At 35.4% G+C, this 15,530-nt stretch overlaps 1 protein-coding gene across 1 annotated transcript in view; it reads left to right on the top strand.

Moving 5' to 3' along the window:
* gpat2 (glycerol-3-phosphate acyltransferase 2, mitochondrial) overlaps positions 1 to 14,688 on the top strand; it is a 45,386-nt gene extending 30,698 nt beyond the window's left edge. The window contains exons 15-22 of the mRNA XM_026244186.1: positions 2,887 to 3,151; positions 8,939 to 9,081; positions 9,514 to 9,591; positions 10,970 to 11,095; positions 12,717 to 12,837; positions 12,968 to 13,036; positions 14,002 to 14,057; positions 14,228 to 14,688. Of these exons, the coding sequence (XP_026099971.1) occupies positions 2,887 to 3,151; positions 8,939 to 9,081; positions 9,514 to 9,591; positions 10,970 to 11,095; positions 12,717 to 12,837; positions 12,968 to 13,036; positions 14,002 to 14,057; positions 14,228 to 14,344 (975 nt within the window). The 3' untranslated portion in view covers positions 14,345 to 14,688. The remainder of the gene's footprint in view (positions 1 to 2,886; positions 3,152 to 8,938; positions 9,082 to 9,513; positions 9,592 to 10,969; positions 11,096 to 12,716; positions 12,838 to 12,967; positions 13,037 to 14,001; positions 14,058 to 14,227) is intronic.
* The last annotated feature ends 842 nt before the right edge of the window (positions 14,689 to 15,530 follow it).

The raw sequence follows: 15,530 nt of genomic DNA, 5'->3' as shown, positions 1-15,530 counted from the left end.
TTGTGTATTAAATAAATTCAATGTGCACAGACTGCAGTATTTTAAGTCTTTGGTTCTTTTAATTCTGATCATTTTGGCTCAAATTATACAAAAACCCAACAAATCTCAACAAATTAGAATATGGTGACATGCCGCAGCTTTTTGAGGGTTGTGAACTTTACAAGGAATGCACTGAGGCTGAGGTCAAGGCATCAAGAGCCACAACACACAGACGTGCCAAGGAATTTGGCTACAGTTGTCGTATTCCTCTTGTTAAGCCACTCCTGAACCACAGACAACATCAGAGGCATCTTACCTGAGCTAAGGAGAATAAGAACTGGACTGTTGTCCAGTCTGCTTGAGACTGCTTGAGACTGGCTGCTTGAAGTCCAGTGTTAAGTTTCCAGTCTGTGATGATTTGGGGTGCGATGTCATCTCCTGGTGTTGGTCCATTGTGTTTTTTGAAAACCAAAGTCACTGCACACGTTTACCAGAAATTTTGGAGCACTTCATGCTTCCTTCTGCTGACCAGCTTTTGAAGATGCTGATTTCATTTTCCAGCAGGAATTGGCACCTGCCTACACTGCCAAAAGCACCAAAAGTTGGTTAAATGACCATGGTGTTGGTGTGCTTGACTGACCAGCAAACTCACCAGACCTGAACCCCAGAGAGAGTCTATGGGCTATTGTCAAGAGGAAAATTAGAAAAAAGCGACCAAACAATGCAGATGAGCTGAATGTCACTGTCAAAGAAACCTGGGCTTCCAGACCACCTCAGCAGTGCCACAAACTGATCACCTCCATGCCACGCCAAATTGAGGCAGTAATTAAAGCAAAAGGAGCCCCTACCAAGTTTTGACTACATGTACAGTAAATGAACATACTTTCCAGAAGGCCAACAAGTCACTAATGTTTTTTTTTTTTTTTTTTTTTTTTTTTTTTGGGTCTATTGAAGTATTCTAATTGGTTGAATTGGTGGGCTTTTGTTAAATGTGAGCCAAAGTCATCACTATTAAAAGAACCAAAGACTTAAACTACTTCAGTCTGTGTGCATTGAATGTGAATACAGAGTTTCACAATTTGAGTTGAATTACTGAAATAAAGTAAATATTTTAGGGAAATGTGACTTTGTATGAATGTTTGTGAATCCCTGATTTAACAGATATGTTAATTATCACAATACAAATCTGTTTTTGCCATCTTTATGTGCTCTTTATATTAAGTTTTTTCTTGATTGCTTAAACACATTTCTTGAAACTATGCCTCATATTTTCAAAACAGTAAACCCAATTTCATAAAGTCTCACCCAATTCCCCATTTTCCCCCCACCCAAGCATCCCATTTTCAGGTCAAAATGAAGCTCTACACTCAAAACCATGCACTCTTGCTGTAAAAAACAAACTTTGCCCCCAGACATAACACACAAGCCCTCAAAAACACACACACTACAACATAGCCTTACACACTGCCTTACAAAAACCAGTAATAAGTTGTTGCGTGTGGTTCTCCCCCTCAAGGAACTTTTCACATGATGAACATGTGTATACATTTGCACATTTTCTATTCCTATGCTTTCTATGGAAGCAGACAGAAACTGTTTGTAAGGCAATTTAATGCATGTGTTGTAACAGAGTGCAGGTCTCAAAAGTTCCAGTAGAGTACACTGAGATACACCTACCTGAAGGTTCTTACGATCAAGGTCATGATAAATAAACTTAAGTTTGGCTGAACTCATTTCCCAGCCTCCCTCATAGTCATACCATGGACAAGGACATGGTCAACTAGTGGCATGAATTTCATCTGAGACTCCTTGTCTCTTTGCCCCTCATTCTCATCCTCTTCCTTCACCTCTTCCTCCACTCCTTACTAATCTTCCTCATCCCCTTACTCTTCCTCCTCCTCACTGGTGTCCTCAACCTTTTCAGTCACGTCTCTCTGGATCCATTGTTCCAAAACTGAATGAACTGACTGGGGCTCTTTTATCTATCTATTCAAGGTTCTGATTGGTGTGTGATAAATTTTGACTCTCAGTGTTTCCACGTGGGTATCTGTGTGCTAATTGAGCTCAAACTGTGCAGACTCGAGTGAACAATATTCAATGCTAGTGCTTTCTAAATGACCACATGGTGTAAGCACTGCGAAATGAAGTTATTTGAGTGTAGAGTTTTGCAGTAACAGTTCATCCAAAACTGACTCATGTGGTAAAGCAGGGGAATAGTTTTTATAGTTCAGCAAAATGGGTGTGCTTTTTCAAAAATGGCATTATGGTTTTAAAAATGTTGGTTCAAAACATTGAACCTGGTTATAGTATAAACCTGGTTACATTGTTTTAGCAATCAAGAAAAACTGTAAACAAAGTTACATTAAATCGTGTCTACACTGTTGTGTCAATAAAAGCCTTAAATTAAATCTGTTCATTGTATAAAGTGAATTATGCCTCTTCAGAAAAAAAGCTTGATTCATACATATTACATTTATGATTTCTTGTTATGCTTTTGAAGTTTAAAAATGTTAAGTAGACTTTTAATGGATGAACAAAAATTATATTACCAATAGTAAAAAAATCTTACTTGTATTCCAAAGATGAAGTATATAATGTTCATCTATGCAACACAAGATATTTTAATAAAAAATGTTATATTTGTAATTGCATATATATATATATATATATATATATATATATATATATATAGTATATTTTTATTTGTATGTACAAATAAAAATAATTTATTACAAGCCAGTACAAACTCTAGCAACCAATTAACATCATTGACTGGATCTCTTTTATAATAGCTCATTAATTGGTTTATTTACCTTCCACTGGTTGTAGATGATTCATACAAATATCAAACATGATTCTGCTTGCTGTAATGATGGTGCTAATGACTGTAACGATCTCTCTTCTCAGGGTGTGCGTTTGTCAGTGCTGTGCAGGGACATCTGTTGGCTGCTGGAGGAGGTGTTGTTCAGAAACACAGACGTGGGTTACGGTGGCTCTCTGGTTGGGTTGGTGCTTCACGCGCTGTCTCTGCTCCGCCCATATCTGCTGCTGGCTGCTGCTCCGCCCACAGGAGAACCTATCATCGCACCCCGGCCCGATCCAGACTCTCTGCTCATACTGAGCCAACACTGCGATTTACTCACGCACGTCTTCATACACGAGGCTGTAGGAGGTGGGCAAAGTGTGTTGTAGATTTGGGTGGAGGCAAGGAAACTTGCTGTTGATATAGATTAAATGTTATTAATGTTCTATTAACTGATTTAGTATTAGTCGTTATTGATCTATTTAAGGGGTCATATGATGTTGCTAAAAAGAACACTATTTTGTGTTTCTGGCATATTTATTGTTTATTGTTAATTTGGATCCCCATTAGCTTCCACAAAGTGGTTGCTAATCTTCCTGGGGTCCACAGAGTTGCACAATACAAAAAAATCATTCAAACAAATAAAATAATAACAAAAATACAATTGCTAATCCAGTCACATCACAAAACTATACCCATACATATTAATAGTAGCAGCACAAGCAGAAGTACATCTATACCTTTAACAACATGTTTACACAATTTCTTTTAAACACATGTGTTGAATTACTTTTACGTATATTTATAGGAACAACATTCCAAGCAGCAGAGCCACGATAAAATACAGTCTTTTTCAGCAAATTTGATTGTGGACATGGTAAAAACAGTTGAGACTTACTCACTTGACGTGTTTTATGATCGTGTCTAAAACCAACATATACAAGCTTTTCAAAGAAAAAACATGGTGTGTGATACTTGATTACCTTATAAAAATATACCAACACTCGTAAATGTAATTTGTCCTTCACTAAAAGCCATGATAATTTTCTATGCATATCAGCAACACTGGCCTGAAATTGATAATGGAGCACCAACCTAGCTGCTCTATTCTGAACAATCTGAAGTTTTTTTAAGTGCTTTTCTGATGCACTTGACCATATTATAGGGCAGTACTCAAGATGCGATAAAACTATTGACTGCACCACATCTTTTAAAACCAAAGACGAAATAAATGCAGAACATTTCCTGGCTACTGCTATACCTTTACCCATGCTGCTTACTATATGATCTATATGTTTGGACCAGGACAATGTATTGTCAAGTATCACGCCCAACAAAGTAACATCTGTTACTTGTTCCACTGGCGTCCCATCAATAAATAAATTCAAATCTGCAGCCCTAGAAATATTGTATTTTTGGCTAAAAATTATGCATTTAGTTTTTTCTATATTTAAAATTAATTTGTTAATTTGAACCCATTTAGAAATTGTTAAAAGCTCATCACTCAAATTTTTCTTTAGTTCAGCTGAAGAATGTGCTGCAGAAAACATTGTAGAGTCATCTGCATACATAACTATATTAGCATTATTAACAACATATGGTAAATCATTTATAAAAATAGAAAACAATAAAGGACCTAAGCAACTTCCTTGTGGAACACCACAATAAGTATTTTTAGCATCTGAAAAAGATCCATTATAAAACACTCTCTGTTTTCTATTAGAAAGATAGCTTCCCATCCAATTAAGGGCTGTCAATGAAAAACCATAACATTTTAGTTTAGCCATAAGAATATCATGGTCAATGACATCAAAGGCTGCTGTAAAATCAATTAAAACAGCACCAACCAGTTTCTTATTATCTAGACATGCTAACCATTCATCTGTCATATGTATAAGAGCAGTACTTGTGGAGTGTCCTGGTCGATAGGCATGTTGAGCATTGGCAAGTAATCCATTTGTACTAAAATATTGTAAAATTTGCTTGAAGGTAATCTTCTCTAAAAGCTTACTCAAAATTGGAAGTATGCTAATTGGTCTGCAATTAGAACCTAAAAAGTCTTTTTTTCCCTTTTTAAGTAATGGAATAATTTTAGATTCTTTCCAAAGATTTGGATATTTGCCACCAATCAAACACCTATTATAAATATGACAGATCGGTTGAGAAAGCTGTCTAGCTACCATTTTTAGCAATTTTCCATCTAACTGATCAGCTCCACAAGGTTTATCATCTGGAATTGAAAGCGACATCTCTTCTACAGTAGTTTGATCAACAGACCTAAAATTAAAACTGCATAATTTATTTTTCACTATTTTAGAAATAGGACTACAGGCTGATTGAACATCATTGCCATACATGCTAGATCTTAAATTATTCACCTTATCGTTAAAAAAGGTGTTAAAATAATTAGCTATCTCTAATGGTTTAGTAATAAACTGACCTTCATTTTCCACACACCCTTGATAATTATTTGTCTTCCTACACATTATTTCATTCAGTGTTTTCCATATTTTCTTGGAATCACCAGCTGCAGACCTAATTTTTTGCTTATAATATTCCCTTTTTTTAATATGATTTAATTTAGAAACCCTATTTCTTAACTTACAATAGAATTTTTTATTGTAGTCACTTCCTAATTTCTGTACTACCTCCTTTGCCTTGTCTCTTTGCAGCATTAAGCACTTCAGCTCATCATCGAGCCAAGGAGCATTTTTAGTTTTTACTGATCTTTTTCTAAGTGGGGCGTATTTATCAATTATCTTATTTATTATATCCATAAAAATATTTAAGGCTTTATTAACATCTTTTTCTTGACACACTTCAGTCCACTGCACACTCTGAACTTCATTAATAAACAGATCTTGATTGAATCTTTTATATGACCTAGATAATAAAATCCTGGCTCCTGATTTGGGAATTTTTGTCTTTTTAGTTAATGCGATCAAATTGTGATCACTACAGCCAACTGCCACTGATACTGCCTTTGAACACAATTCCTGGACATTGGTAAATATAAGGTCAATGCAGCTAGAAGTACTAACCTTGTTTGCCTTCATAACAATTCTTGTTGGTTGGATAATCATTTGTGTGAGATTACAAGTATCAGCCATAGATTTTAACTTTTTTGTTAATGAGCAGTTTTTAGCCATCCAATCAATATTAAAATCGCCCAATAAAAATATGGCCTTATTTTCATCTGTGACCCTGTTCATACTTTCACATATTCTATCCAAATACTGCACATTAGCACTAGGAGGCCGATAACAACAACCAGCTAAAATTGGTTTACAGTGTGGAACAGAAATCTCTACCCATATGTCTTCAATATAACTGTTCATTAAGTCTTCCCTTAACAACACACCAAAATGTTCTCTAATATAAAAGGCTACTCCACCACCATATTTATCCCGGTCTTTCCTATACAATTTAAAACCATTAATCATAAGCTCAGAATTACTCATAGCCATATCTAAATGTGTTTCTGACAATGCTAAAACTTGAATATTATCTTCAGTGCATATTCTCATCACCTCATGAATTTTGTTCTTGAGGCTACATATATTTAAATGTGCAATAATTAATCCTTTCTTTGACAATTTTGTTAAAAGAGATGCCATAAACTTGTCTTGCTTCCTAACAAAACAGCAAACAAAAATGTAAGATAATAATTACACAATCATTCTAAAAATGCATTGCAATTATGTTTGAGTATTTCCAGTTCTAGACAAGATGACTAACTTGTCATATTTCAGGAAGGCTCTTTCACCTCTGTCCCGGGCAGCTCTTAATTTTGGAAGGAGTTCCCTCCTTCTCAACTGAAGAGCCTCAGAAAAGTCTTCATTTATAAAAATGTTTGTGCCTTTTAACCTCTTGGCTGATGACATGATAGTCTGTTTATCTTTCAAACGTAGAAGTTTAACAACAACTTTTCTGGGCTTACCCCCTTCTTGATACTGTCCGATCCTGTGAGCTCGCTCGATTTCCATTTCGGAGTCATCTAGCCCCAATTTACTTGAAAGGATATCACGAACTTTCACCTCTGATTTCATCCAGCTTTCATCTTTTTCATCAGAGATCCCATCCACAATGATGTTTGTCCTCTTCATCTGATTTTCCACATAATCCAGTTTGACAAAGAATCCGTCTAGTTCCTCCTTTGACTTGACAATATCCTTTTCAAACTGCTTTATTTTTATTTCAACATCCTTATAACCAGTCATCAATCCATCCACTTTATGTTGTGTGAATTCCAAACTAGTTTTTATATCTTGAACATCTCTGATCACTCCATCCAATCTTTTGTTTGTTCCATCTACTACCAACTGAACAAAGCTCTTGAAGTTGTCTTGTTGTTGATGAAGCATCTCTCTGTAAAATTCTCTCTGTTGATCCATTAATTGAGAAAGTACACTCATTGTAACGACAGAATCATCCTCAGAAGGTGCAGTCTTAGATTGTTTGGGAGGCATGATTTCTTACCACGATGTATCCGGAAATAGAGCAGGGAGAGGTTCAAGTGATGTGTTTGTTGAAGGCCCAAGCCTACCGGGCCTACTCCAAAGTTGAAAGTCACACTAACTTAATAATGCATAATGCAATGTGTTTATGCGGTTTAAAAAAAAAACCTTCCTGTATTTTCTACATAATGTTAATTATAGTTTCTCCTCTATGCCCTGCTTTTCTTGAATTGCGTCGATTTTTGCAAAGCTCATAATACTGAAAAGCGAGGTGTGCTATGATTGGCTAATTATCCAGTGCATTGTGATTGGCTGAATACCTCAAGCGTGTGACGGAAATGTTACGCCCCTTAAAATACTGTGATGTCAAGTGTCCCGGCATGAGGACGCAAAACCAGTAAATCCCATTATAAACGAGGCATTTGTTGCATCCAGTGGGGACATAATTACTGATTATAATGACAATACTTTGTTTGTATGCATTGCGATGGGTATCGCGCTGCGTAAACATAAAACCATGTCTGCATTTGTGGTTGGAGATATGACAAACAACAATCGCTACTCTAAACTGCTCAAAACTCACGTTTGAATCATCAGTGGCATATAAAAAGATCAAGAGAGAGATAAAGACATCAATACTGGTATATCGCAACACAAAAAAAACAGTTTATTTTATTATTTGTGTGGCATGTTCGTTTATTGCAATATTTTTGGTTTGCAAGCAGATTTCCAGATTTCAATCTGATTCTTTTATACATATTTCAGTTATAAAGTCCATTTCTTATATATGTAGTCCTGTTGAAAAGTTTGGGCTAAGTAAGATATAATTTTGAAAGACCTCTTTTATGCTCATCAAGACTGCATTTATTTGATAAAAAATACAGTAATATTTTGAAAAAACAAAACAGTTAAAGTAAAATGGTCAAATATTATTACTATATTTTTTGAATATTATTATTATAAATATTATTACAAAATTTGTCATTTATTATTATTATTATAAGTGCTATTTGAATCCTTATTTATTTATCCCTAATTTAATCATGTGGTTAATCAAAACTGAATTTTCAGCATCATTACACCAGTCTTCAGTGTCTTCAAAAAAATCATTCTAATATGGTGATATGCTGCTCAAGAAACATTTCTTATTATCATTACAATACAATTTATGCATCATTGTGGATTAAAAGTGATTTCTTTAAAAAAATCTATCTTAAAATCATTTTGTGATAATAAGAATCAATACTGAGATTGTTCAAATGAAGATCACACAAAGTAACACATACACACACACATATATATATATTTACACATACACACCCATATTTTTTATGTTTTTAATATTAATGGGTAAATTTTCAGTTTAAAGATCTGCAGAAGATTCAGATTGATGTGACTCAACAATTTTCATGAATCAATGATTGTTTTAGAAGAACACTTTATTTACCAACAATAATTGTTCAACTATTTCTTTAACAAAAAACAAAAAAAACACTTGGCTCAATAATCTGAGGGGGCACGTGTCCAGTTTGAATGTGTTGATGTTGATGTGTTTTTGGCTGAGTCAAGTTTGCACCACAGCAGGGTTTATTGACAGTGCTAATCCTGAAGATGCGTGTGTGTGTGTGTGTGTGTGTGTGTGTGTGTGTGTGTGTGTGTGTGTGTGTGTGTGTGTGTGTGTGTGTGTGTGTGTGTGAAGCGTGTGCTGTCTCCGCCATGCTGAGTGAGGTTATAGGCTGTGGAGGTGGTGGAGACCCGGAGTTTAATGTTGTTCTGGGCCAGGAAGAACTTACAGAGAAAAGCCTTCAACTCACACATCTACTGTCACCCGGCTTCATACCGGTGAGTCTCACTAAACACACACAAGGGCATCTCACTATGACGTCTAGAATCACACTGACGCTAGTAGTGAATCAGACAGCCGTCTCTCTCTTCAGTCAGTCAGAAAAATGGCTCATTTATTTTTCATACATTCTCCAAATATCACTCTCACACTTCCAATCCATCAGCCGCTTCCCATCTGTTCCCTTTATTACTCTCTCTTGGTGTCTCTTAAATTTAGTTTCCCGTTCAAGGGTTCTTCAGCGGCGGAAATAGCATGTGTAATTATTGCCAGGACATTTTACACTTGCATCAGCAAATAAACACTTGTAAAGGCTGTGAAATGTCAACAGGAACAAAAACACTACACAACTAATTATCTGTCCTCCTGTCGATCTGCTCGTATCTGTCTGTCTGTCTGTCCCTCCATCTGTTTGTCTGTCTCTCTCTCAGCCATGTCAAACCGCTCATGGCTTTGCTCTTGATGTGGTGGACAGCATGGTGCGTTGTGGGGTTCTTGTTATGGAGGAGGTAAGACACCTGCCTTAACAAACAAACACAGCCATCCTCTGATCACAGTTAGTCTTCACACACACATGTGGCGTTCTCAAAATCCTCATCACTGGTCAGTCCAAATTATTTTTTTCGATGGCTGATCCTAATATTTTAGAAAATAGTATAGCTGTCAAATACTACCATTTATTTATATAACACAAATATATCATAATTATAATATTATATGATATGTATATAATAATATATTATTTGGGGATTGTTTTATATATATTTTATACGATTTTATTAGATATTTATATTTATAGTTACTGATGAAACATTACTAAACAAAAACCAAGACAGGTTGACTGAATATGTTAAATCTGAAAAGAACATTTGGCACAGGACTATGACTAAATAAAAAAAAAAACAGCAGACAAAATTAACATTACTTTAGTAATCACACTTTAAAATAAGATAATAGAGTTTATACGTGATTCTTTAAAAGAGAGACTACATTTATAAGATCAGGTGTTATATTATTTTCCTTACGAAGTGAAATAAAGCATGACATGAAATGACAGGTCATGATTATTTTTAGTATCATTGATAGTTGGTAGTTTTTTGGCACTGGCACAATGGCAAAAGCTTCTGTGCCACTGAGCCAAAGCAGGCACACTTATCAGCTGATACCAGTAATCTTAGAATAGAATAAATAATCTTTCCATTAATATTAGGTCGAGATAAAACCATTTGAAAATCTGAAATCTGGGGGAGTGAAAAATCTAAGAAAATCTCCTTAAAAGTTCTTAGCAATGCATATTACTAATCAAAAATTTAGTTTTTATGTATTTATGGTAAGAAATGTACAAAATATTTTCATGGAACATGATCTTTACTTAATATACTAATGATTTTTGGCAGAAAAGAAAAATGAATGTTTTTTTTTTAGGTATTGCTACAATTATATCTCGGCGACTTAAGACTGGTTTTGTGCTCCAGGGTCACATATTATATAAATATAAATAAATAAATGCAGAGATTATTATACAGCCTGGTCAGTTTACAGTATCACACCAGATCAGATATGTACATCAGATATGTCGTTTTTCCTAAAGTTTTCCATTTGAGAATTCACAGACGTGGCCAAAAATACAGTTTTCCCTCCAGTGCCCAAACATCTAGTGAGCTCTCAGACTCAATCTAATCTCTGACCTGCTGACCGGTTGGTCTCTGCCCATTTATTTTCAAGTGCCACAAGAGTTTTCAGCAGACTGATTTACGAACACCCACAGAGGTGAAAGCTATTTTTGTTTGTCTGTGGTTAAAGGTCATTTCCACCCTAAACTGATCCCTTTTCAGCTTGTTTGTGTGTGTCTTTAGATGTGAACTGCTTGTTTGTGTGTGGATGTAGGTTCAGAAGGATACACCGGTGTGTGACTTCATGAAGAGGCAGGGTGTGTTGTCATGGGCTGTTTCAGACAACCCTGACCAGAGCAGCGATTCAGACTGTGAGGAACCAGACGCACGCTCTTATAAGGTACACAAACCCACAGACCGCAAAGTTTAGAGCATACAGAGTGTGTTGGATCTGAATATATTTGTGCTTATAATCATATATTCAGATTCACAGTACTCTCAGTCTGTGGACACTTAGGATTCAGAGTTTGAGCGAGTTGAAATCCACTCACAAACACTAAAACGCAAACATCAGACACACACAGACAGACAAAACAGACTTAAAACTAAGACAGACAGTTGAGAGATGCTGCTCTTGAAGTCTGATGTGTGTGTGTGTGTGTTGCTCAGTATCTCAGTAGCTGTGCGATGAATTCCAAATGAAGAGAAGACCAGGAAGGGAATGTCTTTGGCGAGAGCTTGCAGAAGACAAGCTGCTGTGGATTGTGAATTCTGTTGCATCAGAACCTCAAGCAAAACATTTTGAACACTATTTTTTTTCGTCTATGGAACACTGTATTATGATTAATTTATTAGCTTATAATATGTATGAATTTTATGTTTTTATTACATTGAAAATTAAATAATAGATATTATAAATACTTTTAAAATAGTAAATATAAAGAACAGGTTTTTGTTTAATAGCAATCTTAATTTGATTATATAAAAAAAAAAAACAAAAAAAAAATCATTATTTGAAAATGAGCATGTATGCACATTCATAAGACATTCTGTACTAAATATACCATTGCAAACTTTGGGGTCAGTAAAATATAGATTTCTTGGAGTATTTTTTATAGAAGTCTCTTATGCTCACCAAGGCTGCATCCATTTAATCGAAAACATGTTGTAAAATATTATTAAAATGTACAATAATTTTCTATTTTAATATAATTAAAATTTAATTTATTCCTTTGATGCAAAGCTACATTTTCAACATCATTACTCCAGGCTTCAGTGTCACATGATCCTTCAAAAATCATTCTAATATCATGATTTACTGCTCAAGAAACATTTATTATTATCAAGGTTGAAAACAGTTGTGCTGTAATATTTTAGATTTAAAGGGATAGTTCACCCATAAATGACTTTGTTTCTACAGTAGAACATTTAACTGAAACTGTAGCAGTCTGTCAGTCTTATAATGTAAGTGGATGGAATCACAACTAAAACATACAATAAAACTAACAAAAACATACACAAGCAAAACCAAATTAAATCCTGCGGCTCGTCATTATCCATTGATGTGTAAAGACACAAAACTGAACAGTATTTATAAAGATTAGACCTCTGATTCATGCAATGTCCGAACTGTTTGAGCTCTTCTGAGTGCGTCATCTTGTGCGCGTTCTCAGGAGCCGGCGCGTGAGGTGTCGTCGTTGTCTTGCTTTACAGTGGATGCAGACTTATATAAGTACATTACCGCCACCTGGTGGTAAGCAGATAAACATTTTTGGGTGAACTTTCCCTTTAACCACAACACATTAGTGGTTTTTCTCTGAAGCTACTTACTAATGAGGACAATAAAAGCAATCAAACCAACAAAGATTTTTTTGGATGAATATTTTATGATTCCATTTTTTTCTTTCTTGAAGTCTATAAATAAGCCCCAGACATAAGTTACCTAACTAAGAATAACCTTTGCATGTTTTCTCATTGTCGTCTACCTTTCTGCTCTTTTTCCTCTCTCTCTGTATTTCTAGTTGAGTCAGCCGTCTCAGTGCCCAGAGCTGCTGTTCTTCCTCTGTAGTTTACTGAGTGTCCGGCTGAGAGCTCTGTGCTGGGCGCTAGAAAGCCTCCATTACCTCCCCTCACCTATCACAGGTTAGTACACGCACACAAACTCTGACCTCTGGCCAAACAGTGCTGGTGCCATGTGTGATGAGTAACTGTGCTTTGGCAGCATCAGTGTGAGCAACAATGTGTTTATAACCTAAAAAATGGTTTCTCTTAGAAAGAGACTGTGTGAGCCAACTACACACTCACTTGAAGAACCGAGCTCAGCTGGACAAAGCGCACTACGGTAGGAAACAAAAACATGCTTTTTTTTCCACTCACCTCCATGAAGCGAAAGGATTTGCCATTTGAGTTTACATCTTCGGTCCACACTGAGATCTGTTTTAAACAGAGGTCATCCATCTCAACTGATCCAATCACAAGTGCTCAGCATAGACAATAAAAACAGATCAGATAGATAAGCACATCTGGTCCCCCAACAATGCCTCTCAAACCTAAAACTGAATCCAGTAATGATGTTTTCCTCTTTGCTTTTGCAACACGGCGTTCCTCAAAGGAAGTGGTTGAAAATACACAATGGAAGCTGGTTGGTTTTCTTTACCAAAACACTTGATTTCATCATCAGACTCTGCTTTCAAAATCAGAATGTTTTTTTTATTCCTTCTTTAATTGGCTGTGCAATGACAATAGAAATAATGTTGTTTTGGAATGTAATTACTCATTTACATCCGTAGAATGAAATTGAAATTCCATTTCCCCCCAAAACATTCTTCTTCTACTGACTACTAAAATAAACATTAATAGAACTGTTAAGAAACCAAACTGGCGAAGAGGAATGATTAAATTCTTTAGGATTCCCATACCTACCTACCAATCCCTTCAGAAATGGTCCCAGAAAATGCATTTGAGACACGTTACCACTTCATATAAAGCACTTGTGATCAGATCACCAAACAGATGCCTAGTAGCTACTTTTATATGCATACAAATAATGAATCCTTTATTAATTTGATTGATGGCACAGTCTGACTGAAAAGCCTTCATGTCAACACCTGAATCGATCCAAGTGATTTTGAGTTCTCTGTTGCTGGGTAATCTCGCTCTGCTGAAGACTAGAGCCTTGATGTTTTATAAGAGTTGCCCCACATCAGATTGTATTCCAGCGTTATTAAATAACACTTACAGAAGTCCTGGTGTAATGTGATCGCCCTGGTGCTGTATATTTGATCTCTTTGTGTGAATCTTCTGTAGAGAGCTCATCTATTGACTTGGCGAGATTGGTGCTTCGTACCTTCATTGATCTTGGGGTAAGTGATTCTATACAAGAAGCCCCTACAGAAGCTGTAAATAAAAGCGCGAGGCCAGATAAACTGAGGCCAGTAAAAGTGTAACACATGTAGCAGGTGCTGTAATAAAGGAAAGTGAATTTGGCCTCCCTCTGGGGACTAAACAGCGTTTCTCTGTTCCTGTGCTTTAGGTGTTGACTGAAGACAGGCAGAGAGGAGATGTGTATCTAGACGTCAGTCCTCTCTTCTCTCAGTGCGCTCACAAAGCCAAACTCTTGCAGTTTTTCAAACAGTTCATCTACAACTGAAAGAGAAAAAGTTTAAAGAGAAGAGAAGTCGGTCTCGGCTGGGAATGGTAACCGTAAGCACTTCTGAAATTCGGTTCTTCAGTGTTGTGTAAAGCATTAATTATGAATGGGTTTGGTTTGGTTTGTTTTGCCTAGAACACTGACTTTTTGTAATATATGTGATGCTGAGGTCGCTTTTTTTTGTTGAAATTCTCATCATCAGTTATTTGTTACGTTATTTGTTAGATAATGACTATTCAGATGGTTAGATAAAGTTCTTTGTTTATATAGAGGAGATAAATTGCATTTAGTTTCACTAGATTGTGTTGTTTTCCTGTAATGAATATATAAAGGGCTTGGTTCAGTACACGTTTCTGATAATTGACCCAGCTGCAGTGTTTCTGTCATGGTTTGATTTATAGTTTAGCCACACAGAGCTGCATATGAATGTTCATTAGTATGCAAACATTCCACATTCCCTAAACTGTTAAGATGAATTATCATGCGTTACCTTCCTATACATATTTTGCTTCCTTTAGTACAAACACTGAATGCCAAAGCAGCAGTTCACTGATTGAGACATGGGACTAAACAGCTCTTACTTTTACTTGTACTTTTAAAAATAGCAAGTTTTACTTTTAAAAATAACAAGGTTGTACTTTAAGATAATCACTTATATATCATTCACTGTAAATGAAATAATAAAAAAAATTATAAAAAAAAAACATCAATACATAATGCACATTATAAAATTCAGAAAAAAATATATATTATAAAATAAAAAATCTATATTAAAACAATATTAAAATTGTCTAATTTCTTTGAAAATATTTTAAAGAAATATAAAAAAAAATGAAAAAGAACAAAGTAATACACATAAAAATATATCAATATATAATATAGAAATATGCCATATCCTGATAGAGGGAAATGTTCATAAAAAATCCATGTAATTTTCAACGTTTCAGAGCCACGTTCATACTTTGTCTGCGCTATAAGAAAAAAAAAATCAAATCAGAATATTTAAAAAGCAATGTCAAATTCACCATCTTTCTTTGGCAGTTTATTTCCTGCTGTTTATCGTCACACGCTCAAGTCAGATTAAAGGTTTTTTTTTTTTTTTTACATTGTAACTGGTGAGAGGAAATGTCAACTCCATTAAAACATCTGACAATCACATAAACACCCATCCATGCAACATGAGAAC

This window comes from Carassius auratus, unplaced genomic scaffold, assembly GCF_003368295.1.
Source record: "Carassius auratus strain Wakin unplaced genomic scaffold, ASM336829v1 scaf_tig00005214, whole genome shotgun sequence".
NCBI lineage: Eukaryota > Metazoa > Chordata > Actinopteri > Cypriniformes > Cyprinidae > Carassius > Carassius auratus.
Note: the sequence above shows the minus strand (reverse complement) of the source record. Positions and strands in the feature narration are given on the sequence as shown.